The sequence below is a fragment of the Benincasa hispida genome, chromosome 5 (assembly GCF_009727055.1).
Source record: "Benincasa hispida cultivar B227 chromosome 5, ASM972705v1, whole genome shotgun sequence".
Classification (NCBI taxonomy): domain Eukaryota; kingdom Viridiplantae; phylum Streptophyta; class Magnoliopsida; order Cucurbitales; family Cucurbitaceae; genus Benincasa; species Benincasa hispida.
In genome coordinates, this window is record NC_052353.1 from 40,598,170 (window position 1) to 40,609,208 (window position 11,039).

Here is an 11,039-nt window from a genome sequence, read left to right on the forward strand (position 1 = left end):
ACCATAGTCATCCATCATCATCTTGAAGCTATCATCAATTTTGCAATGGAATCCGGTATGTTATTCTTTACAATTTGACATGAATGATCCTAGGATTTATCTATTCAATATAGATATAAAGAATTTATGCTAACAAGTTTAATATTAATCCCTTCCTAATTTGTATGGAAAATTCCAACCACCACCTCCAACAACAACTATTGGCCAAAAACTCCAAACATTTTTGTTCCTATGTCATTTCAAACAGACCTTTTATTCAAGTATAGAGTTTGTTTCAATTTAGTTTAAATTTCAAAATGTTGCAATCTTATTCTTTAGATTTGAGTTTTATAACCATTTGATTCTCAGGTTTCAAGATTTTACACTTTAAACCTCAATTTTTCATTAGACACTCACTTTCAATCATTGACATCATTGTCTCTTAATTAATTAAAAATAATTATGATGTGAAGTTTTAAAGTTAATTTTAAAAATGATGAAAAATAATGAAACTTAATTAATTATCATTATCATAATTATTTTAAATTTATCAACAACATTAATACTAAAGTTGAAAAATGATTATTTAGCAAAAAAATCGAGGTTAAAAGTGTAAATCTTAAAATCTAGGCTCTAAATTGAAACAAAATTCAAATGTCAAAGGTAAAATTGTAATATTTTGAAATATATAAACTAAATTAAAATCAAATTCAAATATTAAAGACTAAATATGTAATATTTTAAAATCTAGTGATAAACTAAACCCAAAATCTAAAATAAAAAAGATATTTTTCCCTATTTTTTTAAAAAAATAAACATTAGAAAACTATTTTACACATTTTAACCAAATTGAGAAGGAAAAAAATTATAGGAGAAAATGAATACGCGCCAGGTAGGGGTCGAACCTACGACTTTCTGCTTAGGAAACAGACGCTCTATCCACTGAGCTACAGGCGCTTTTTTTCTGATAATAAAAGTTTTTAATTATTTTAAAAACTTTCATCTTCAACCTACAGCCACGAACGTGTCAGTTCTTTCTCAAGCTTCAGCCAAAATCGCCATTTTCTCTTCTCCCTTTCTGTCTCCTTTCTCCTCAACAAAAACCTGCAACAAACAAAAAAAGTAGACCCATCTTTTTCTGGTGGAGTAAAATTCATCCTCTCCACCACAAAAAGATTCCATGAAAAAATCCAAAAAAAACAAAATGACCCTTCTCAATTCCATCTTCTTCTTTCTTTTCTTCCTCCTCCGCTTCTCCACCGCTTCTCCTCCCGTTCCTCGAGGTACCCATTTCACCAATTTTTCACATTCCTCCATTTTCATCCTCTAATTCTTTAACCCCATCTCCTTTTTCCCCCAAATCTTTGCAGGCTATCTTCTCAATTGCGGTGCCACCGATTCAGCCGCCAAGACAACCGTCGGCAACCTTCAGTACATCACCGATGAAGGTTTTATCTCTGTCGGAAACACCACGAAGCTCCACGATCCAAATCTTGTGCCGATTCTCTCGACATTGCGTTATTTTCCTGACAAATCGGCTCGGAAATACTGCTATGAGATTCCGGTGGTTAAAGGAGGCAAATACATTGTGAGGACCACGTATTATTACGGTGGTTACGACGGCGGGAAGGTGCCGCCGGTTTTCGATCAGATTGTAGAAGGGACGAAATGGAGCACCGTGAACACGACGGAGGATTACGCCAATGGGATGTCGTCTTATTACGAGGTTGTGGCGGTGGCGATGGGGAAAATGATGAGTGTTTGTTTGGCCAGGAATCAACATACGGATTCGAGTTCTAGCCCTTTCATTTCGGCTCTGGAGTTGGAGTCTCTGGAGGACTCTGTTTATAACACCACAGATTTCAAGAACCATGCTCTGAGTTTGGTTGCTAGAACCAGCTTTGGACATGATGTTGATGTCATTGGGTAGGTAAACTTCTTTGTTTGCAACTAATTTTTCTTCTAAATTTTGTTTCAGGATTGTGATATTTTGTAGTTGTGTTGAAGACCCAGATTGGCATTGGTATGATTTGAAATGGGTATTGTTTGGATAGAAATCATATGAATCCAAAATGTTGGGAAAATAGTCTTAACATTCTATCTTTGTTGTTGAGTTTTTCCATGCAGAAGACCATTTTAGATTAATCTTTTGGTTTCTTGAATATATTTAGTAGAAACTTGATGTTGATACTTCTTTTGTTCATTTATAATATTTTACAAATGTTTGAAGTCACATGCGGTAGGTTAGATGACAGGTTTTCATATGAGTTTGAGGTCTTGTTAAATATTTAATAGAAAGGTTGTAAGGACTAAAGCAATGTATATGCCAAGTTTAGGCTCCGTATTTAGTTTTTAAAAATGAAGTCTATAAATACCCGTTCCACCTCTAAATTTCTTGTTTTGTTATGTATTTCCTACAAATATTTTCAAAAACCAAGCCAAGTTTTGAAAACTAAGAAAAGTAGTTTTATAAACATGTTTTTTTAATTTGGAATATGGTTAAGAATTCAACTATCTTTTATAAGAAAGATGAAACCATCGTAAGAAATTGAGAAGAAAGAGGCTTAATTTTCATAAACCTAAAATAAAATAAAATAAAAACTAAATGATTATCAAACGAGGCCTTAGAGATTAAAATAGATTATTTGAAATGTTTCAAAGTTTAGGTAATAAAAAATAAGATTTAACGAGGCCTTAGAGATTAAAATAGATTATTTGAAATGTTTCAAAGTTTAGGTAATAAAAAATAAGATTTAACGAGGCCTTAGAGATTAAAATAGATTATTTGAAATGTTTCAAAGTTTAGGTAATAAAAAATAAGATTTAACGAGGCCTTAGAGATTAAAATAGATTATTTGAAATGTTTCAAAGTTTAGGTAATAAAAAATAAGATTTAAGCTTTTGTTGTTTTATATGCCTAAAGTTGTTTGTTTCTTTTCTCTGTGTGTTGGGTTGTGGAGGTTGTTTATATGTAATTGATGAATGAACTTGAAAAAGGGGACTTAACTTCACCTACAAACTTGTAATTTCAAGTAAGCTATCTCTAAACTTATGATCAATTTTTGGTACTTGAAATTTCAATGTGGAGTTAGCTTTCCAGATGATGCATTCAACCGACAATGGCACCCATTTGTTGATGAGAACCCATTGGTAACATGCCATGCCAACGTTACTCCTTCAACCTTTTGGAATCTCCCACCAGCAAAGGCTTTTAACACTGCCATTACGACCAGCCGTGGGAAGTTGCTCAAAATTAACTGGCCTCCGTTCCCACTTCCAGCAGCCTACTACTACATCTCGCTATACTTTCAGGACAATCGGTCTCCGAGTCCGTATAGCTGGAGGGTCTTTAATGTTGCAATAAATGGCAAGAATTTCTTTACAAACCTCAATGTCACTGCCAATGGCGTGTCTGTTTCCAGTCCGAGATGGCCTTTGTATGGACAGACCCACATAGAACTAACTCCTGCAGATGACATGCCCGTTGGGCCTGTGATTAATGCTGCTGAGATCCTTCAAGTTTTTCGTCTCGGTGGAAGGACATTAACTAGAGATGGTACTTTTCTTCCTCATAAACATATCCTCCTCCTCGGGATAATGTATTCGGTTTCTTTTATTTTCTTAAAATATCAACCGTTCACTTGAGTTGAGATTAATGCAAGAAAGCTGAAGAAGCCATGTTCTTCTTCTTTTGACAAAGCTTTTGTTTTTTTCTTTGAATAATTTGGCAGTGATGACAATGGTGGACTTGGCACGAAGCTTCAACAATCCACCCCATGATTGGAGTGGTGATCCTTGCTTGCCTAAGGAGAATTCATGGACCGGTGTTACTTGTTCCGATGGAAAACTTGCTCGAGTTGTCAATTTGTAAGTATTCTCACCTCAAGAAGCCAGCAGAGAAATTTCTGATTTCTTTATACTTTCATTTTATATATGTTCCGATTAAACTAATAAAATGATTGAACTTTTTCTCCTTATTTTTAATATTTGTGAAGGAACTTGACAAACTTTGGCTTATCTGGTACGCTTCCTTCAAGCATAAACAATTTAACTGCCCTTTCTCATCTGTAAGTGAAAAGTTTTTTCCATTGTCAAACTTAGCTTAGCTATTTGAGTCATCATACTTAAAAAGCTATTTCTTGATTGGCATTTGCAGTTGGCTTGGTAGCAACAAACTCTCAGGCTCTATTCCAGAAATGGGTTCATTGAAGGAGTTGCAAACACTGTACGTTTTGTAGTCGATACCTCTCGTTTACTAATCTGGAACTCTCTTGCCTATTTTATAACTCTGCTTGTTTTGCTGATTGAAGGCATCTGGAAAAGAACCAATTTGAAGGGCCAATTCCTCATTCACTCTCGAAGCTTCCACATATTCGTGAAATGTAAGTTTTGGCCACGATTATACACCTGGAATTATTCCTTCTTTTTGTACCTACAATATAACAACACAAGTAGATAAACCGAGTCCATAAAAGAACAGCAATATCATGCTTTGCTAGCTGCAACACTTACGATTATTACACATGCATGATATTCTTTCCATCTGAACTGCCCTCACTAAGTTTGAAACTAAACTATCTCACTTCGGACTCATTTTTAGCCTTCACTTTCGATGCTCAAACATTGTCATCACAAGTTTGCACATGTTCTCATTTTCGATGGCTAGGAAGCGGTTATAAAAATAACCGAAATGTTGAACTCGATAGAGGAGGAAAAACAATTGCTCCCTTTCCCTCCATAAAGTTTCAAGAGATGATCCAATGGTTTTAATTGGTGACTTTTTATGTCTACAGATTTCTCCAAAATAATGATCTGAAGTCGAAAGCTCTCCAAGCACTGCAGAAGCTAGGCATACACGTCGAGTAAGAAAATGGATCTGAGTTCTTCAAGTTTGGCTCCATTAGCAAATGCTTCTCTACTCTATCAGCCTCTTCTCTCTACTATTCTATACACTTGTTAACTAATGTTGTTCATTTTTTTGTTCTCTCTCCATTTTGTTGATTTTTAGGTTGTAGAATCAGAAATCTATTTGGCTATCTCAAAGGATGGAAGAGAATATATAAAGCTTAGAAGTGTAATTTTAAAGAAAAGGGGCTTTGTAATTTATCAGAATTTCTGCAATAAACTGTTGCAGTATTTACTGTAGTATGAGAATCATATTATCTCCATATTATCGTCTAATTTATTGATTGATTGATTGGTAATTATTGCCTAATTTGCTATTAAGAAAGAATAAGATGCTTTATTTGATTAAGTTTTCTGACAGGTGCTTGGAGTTTACAAGGAATAAAACTTTGAAACTTTTTACTCAAGCCAACAGGCCAAGCCAATTAAGTTTCTCTTTTGAAGGGCTATTTGGAAATTTTTCTTTTCTTCTTTTTGTGATGAATGGTCCCTACATATATATATATATCTGTCTCTTATACACATCTAGATGTGTATAAGAGACAGATAATAATTTCATCAAAATGAATCTTATAACTTAAAACATACGCTGTAATTATCTTCAACTTCATCTAAATTTACTCAAAGTTTATCAAAATGTAAATTAAGACTCCTTTTAAGACTATGCTATTAAAATTTTAGCAACCCCCCCCCAAAAAAAAAGAAAACCAGCCAACCATCGAGATATCTACATTTTTATATGTTCATACATTTCTACCTTTTTTTTATTTTTAAGATCAATAGATACTATATGAATAAGAGAAAAAGTATAACATAACCTCCTCATTAAGAATGTTGGAGAAAATATTATCTAGAAAAAAGAAAATTCCAGATCAAAGAATCACCTTAAAAAGATGCTAATGTCGCAAAGGCATAAGTAACTTTGTTCTCCTCATAAGGAGCATAACAAAAGAAGAGGGTATTAACAAATGCTAATTTTACTTGAATCTACTTTTAAAAGCTAGTAGAAACATATTTTTACAAGGTGAGAATTAGCATAGGATTAAAAAATTGATTTTAACAACTCTACCAAATATTCAAAGCGGTAAAGACTATTACGGGCCCATTTGATAACGTTCCCGTTTCTTCTTTTTTTTTGTTTCCCGTTTCCTCTTTTTTTAAAACAAGAAACAAGAATATGTTTGATAACTATTCATATTTCTTTTTTTAAAAAAAAAAAACATAAACTTGTTTGATAGTTATTTCTTGTTTCTCTTTTCTTGTATTTTTTTCTTACATTTTTCCATATTTTATAATTTAAATATAATCTAATTATATAAAATAAAAATATATATATAACATGCATTAAAATATAAAAGATAATTATCAAATACACATAAGTCTCAATATAAAATTAATAACAATAAATAACTATTTAAAATTTGACTTACAATATTATTTCTCACTTGAGTCATCTTTTTAAAATTTTAAATGATGTAGACTCAAATCTAACTCAATTATATTATTATGTAAATGTCATGGTTGTAAAAATATTAAAATGAATATCTTAGTAAACAAAATTTATATATTTTAAAACTATAACTAGTTTTGTATGTAAGAAAAATAAAAAAATAATAAGTTAAAAAAAATATGTAAAGATGCATATTGAAAAATTTAAAATTCAAATTTAAAAAAAATATATTTATATATACATATTGAAAAAGAAAATTATTTTAAATAACAAAACTATTGAAAATACCTTAAAATAAAGTAAAATATCAGAGTCTATTTGTAATAGATCACGATAGATTATTTGTGTCTATCCTGACATAAATAGACATAGATACTAGTCTATTGTGGTCTATTACATATAGACAATGAAATTTTTTCTATATTTATAAATATTTTGGTTAATTTTCTTATATTTGAAAACAATCCTATTAAAAATTTGAAATTTGAAAACCAAAATAATATTGAAATTTAAATATTTAAAAATTGGAAATTTAAAATTAAATTGACATATAGATATAGAAAAATAATAAAGAAAAAAAGAAATAATTATCAAAGAAATATAAAAAATATATATATATAGAAAAAAATAATAAAATATAATAAAAAAAAGTCTCACAATGAAGCTGACAAGTATTTTGGCCCTGCTTACCCGCAGACTAGCTAAATCTATACTTTTTCACTTATTAGAAACAATTTTAAATAAAATAAAAATGGAATAGAGTAGTTTCTCAATTTTTAGAAATATTTTTCAAATTTTAAGAATAAGAAACATAAATAGTTATAAAAAATGTCAATCTTTTAAAAAAAATGAAAAACAAAAAATAGAAAATAGTAACGTTATTAAATGGGTCTACATAATCAATTTTAACACTCTCAAAAGCAATCCGAACACGGCTACATCGAGAAATTAAACTTTTACTCTAATTTCAACCTCCAAAATCATAACATGAGAAGACATGTACTTCGTTATTGTTGAGTCGTTGACTTGCCTTCTTTTGCCATTCACTTACTCATTTTTCACCTTTATTTCTTTATTTCTTTCCCTTTATTTATTTATTTATTTGTTTGTTTGTTTATTTATTTATTTTTGTAACGGTTAATAGAGTTACAAATTATGACGACAAGTACTTATTCACCAATCTTATCGAGTATTGATTCGTTACATTTGTCCAATTCAATCATGTCATTAGTCAAACTAGCTACTGATTAGTGATTATACATCTCACTTAATTTTATCTAATAAAATGCCACGTCAAGATTTTATTTAGTTGTATTCGAGTGATGAGTAAAAATCAGTATAACTCTACACAAAGCCTAAAGATGTGTTATGATAATTAATTTTATAAATTTTACGAACACTACAAAGATATAATCTACTACATTATCGGTAGAGTGAGTATAACTCAAAAGTATTGATATGCACTCATTTGGTGAGGTTGAAAATTTATATTTTCATACCATATTTGTTGTACTAAAAAAACATCTGCAATTACTTCAATTAAAAGAAAAGAACAGATTTAATATCATTTTGAAATACAATACACTTTGCTAACTTTAAATATACATATATTTGAAGCATCCAAGTCATAGCAAGTAGGCTATTCGTGTTCGTGTTTAAATTTATGGGCTGACAAGAGAAATAACAAATTTTAAAGTTTCATTTGGAAAAATGGCAAAAATGTTTCAAATTTATAAAAATAGCAAAATCAATTTATATAATAGAAAATACTAATCAGTAAATAACAAAACTACTCTAAAACAATAAAATTAAGTACAAACGAGAATGCGAATATATACTGCTTCAAAAACAATACGAATCCCATAAATACACTCTACCTAAATATTATAGAACTACAAATACATGGTATCTAACATTCTAGAAGCAAAGATTAAAAATCACCCAATATGGTCATTAATGCTTCTAGCTGACTGTAGAATGCGTGTATTGCGAGGGAAGATGACGACCAGGCAGTGGAGGTCATTAGAAACTTATGGATGTCTACAACGATGGACTCCCTCCAAGGTGAGAAAGAGAAAAGTTGATTGTACCAATGAAGTTGTTGTAGGCAAATGAGTGATTGAAGGAATTAAAACTTCAGGAGGATGTGACTATTGGAAATATGATTTTGTTTGACATCAAATCAGTTGTAGGGAGTTTCATCATCTTCATTCCATATGATCATTTTACTCATAGGATCTTGAAAGCCAACTTTAAACATTATCAATCCCAAAACGTCATTGTTGAAAACGATGTTCAAAATAGAAATAAAAGTAGAAAACATGTGTACGAGCGAAAAAAGTCGATGACTTGCGAGAGTATTCGTCAAAAGCTAGCCAAGATGATGGAATTCAAGAAAGGTTCGCTGAACCAACGATTGCATACATGAGAATGAGAAGGAGAAAAAGAGATTTTGGGAGGCGACTAAGTGAAAAATATGGAGAACATGAGATTTAGGATTTTTTGTTATCTTATTTTAATAATATCAATATTAATATTAGTATTAATAATAAACTAAACAAATATATATATATATACATGCACATATTTCAAACGTTTAAAGTTTAATTCCCATTTTCCTTTTAAGTACAACAAACCATTTTTACGCAATTCTATATGAAAGTTGAAAACATCGAAAATATTAAGAAAAAAAAGATCAAATTAATTTGATACAAAATGTATAAAATAGTTTATATATATATATATATATATAGATACAATTGAATTTGTAATAAACATTTAAACAAATCAAAAGTTAGTTGGATAAAATAAAATCTGATAATAAAAGATAAAGTCAAATATAAATTAGAGAGAAAAATCAGTAAGTTTTTATTTATTGTGATTACTTTGATAAGTAGTTAGATAAAATCTAATTTGATAATAAAATATAAATTCAAATATAATTCTAGGGAGAAAAATCAGTAAGGGAGTTTATTTATTTACAATTACACTGTATTCATAACTCCATTTTCATTTAAGCTTCAATAATTACACCGTATTTATAACTCCATCAACCACAATACCTACGAAAGAAGCCTAACTCATTGTATAGGCATAACAAAAACAAGATTGGAAAAGTGAATATTTGTTTGTTTGTCAAGAAGACAATTATTTTTCAAAAAGACAAATTGATGGTATAATAATATAAGAAAATTGGTCAAAAATAGAAAAAAAAATACAAAGTATTTACATACTATGGAAAAAAATCATATCAATGGATATTTTTTTTAAAAAAATCCAAAACTACCCTCGATTTCAAATAAATACAAAGTATTTACATACTATGGCAAAAAATCATATCAACGGATATTTTTAGAAAAAAAATCCAAAACTACCCTCAATTTCCTACAGCTACCCTCGATTTCCTGCAACAATTCTTCTTCTTCTTTGTTTCATTTTCATTCAATTCCAAAACAATTTCATTCAGTTCCATTCATCGTCGATTTCAATTCATTTTCTTCTCCAATTTCAATTCAATTGATCATTTCATTGTCACCACACAACTCAGAGGTTTTATTCTTCTTTGTCGATTCGATCGATCACACAGGTACCTCTTCTTCTCCTTCTTCTGTTTCTTGTAATATCTTACATTGTGTTACCGAGTGAATAATAGTTCTTCTTCTTCGAATTTCACCATATTCTCTTCATTCTAATGTTTTATTCTACAAAAAAAAAAAATAATAAATAAATAAATAAATAAAATTAAAGGACAATAACTGTTCTTGCACCAATTCATAAACCAAGTTATTGAACTTTTGCTTCACAATTCCAACAAGTTGTTGCATATAACACTGCGAAGCTATTTTAGAAGCCAATTAGTTGAAAATTCTAAATTAGTACAGGACTGGATCGAAAGGAGTCGATATAAACAGAGTGAGTGCTCTATTTTTGTCTATCTCAGATAGACAGATATAGATGCCTATCTTTGTCTATCAGGGATAGACAAAAATATAACTCTATCTTTGATTGATATTCACTCCATTAATATAGCTTATATGGTTGAAACATTGAATTCTTAAAATTTTGAACATGATCAACATCTTATTACCAAAAGTGCATATGATTGATGATATATTATATTATTATTTGTCTACCTCAGATAGATAGAGATAGTGCTCTATCTCTATCTATCTCAAATAGATAGATATAGATGCCTATCTTTGTTTATTAGGATATAGAACTCTGTCTTTGTCTATCACAGATTGACAGAGATAGACACTTATCTTTGTCTATCAAGGATAGACAAAAATATAACTCTATCTTTGATTGATCTTCACTCTATTTATAATAGCTTATATGGTCATCGGATTCTTGATCAACATCCAATTCAATTGAAAGTGCATAAATGATTGATGATGTATGGTACTATTATTTGCCTATCTCAGATAGACAGAGATAGACGCTTATTTTTATCTAGTGATAGACAAATATAGAGCTTTATCTTTGATTGATGTTAACTCGATTTATAATAGCTTATATGGTTGGAACATCGGATCCTTAAAATTTTGAACGTGATCAACATCTTATTCAATTGAAAGTGCATAAATGATTAACGATGTATTGTATTATTACTTGTCTATCCCAAATAGATAGAAATAGTGCTTTACCATAGACAAATATAGGTGACTATCTTTGTCTATCAGGGATAGAAAAAGGTAGAACTTTA

General features: G+C 30.0%; 1 protein-coding gene and 1 non-coding gene across 2 annotated transcripts; one reads left to right on the top strand and one right to left on the bottom strand.

Annotated features, from left to right (window-relative positions):
- Nucleotides 1–863: 863 nt before the first annotated feature.
- On the bottom strand, nucleotides 864–936 carry TRNAR-CCU. Its single transcript has one exon. It is a non-coding gene; the product is annotated as a tRNA-Arg (tRNA).
- Nucleotides 937–1,014: 78 nt separating this feature from the next.
- Nucleotides 1,015–5,183, top strand: LOC120077042 (probable LRR receptor-like serine/threonine-protein kinase At1g67720). The gene is made up of 9 exons (XM_039030880.1): nucleotides 1,015–1,262; nucleotides 1,350–1,905; nucleotides 3,072–3,535; nucleotides 3,711–3,846; nucleotides 3,975–4,046; nucleotides 4,136–4,204; nucleotides 4,290–4,361; nucleotides 4,773–4,841; nucleotides 4,988–5,183. The coding sequence occupies exons 1-9, from the start codon at nucleotides 1,160–1,162 to the stop codon at nucleotides 4,992–4,994; spliced, it is 1,548 nt and encodes a 515-aa protein (XP_038886808.1). The 5' UTR covers nucleotides 1,015–1,159; the 3' UTR covers nucleotides 4,995–5,183.
- Nucleotides 5,184–11,039: the final 5,856 nt, after the last annotated feature.

What these genes read in the sequence shown, in the direction of transcription:
- LOC120077042 (XM_039030880.1), top strand. Translation starts at nt 1,160, where the DNA reads ATGAAAAAATCCAAAAAAAACAAAATGACCCTTCTCAATTCCATCTTC. An exon ending in TTCTCCTCCCGTTCCTCGAG is followed by an intron (nt 1,263 to 1,349) that starts GTACCCATTTCA and finishes AAATCTTTGCAG; the next exon opens with GCTATCTTCTCAATTGCGGT. An exon ending in TTAACTGCCCTTTCTCATCT is followed by an intron (nt 4,047 to 4,135) that starts GTAAGTGAAAAG and finishes TGGCATTTGCAG; the next exon opens with TTGGCTTGGTAGCAACAAAC.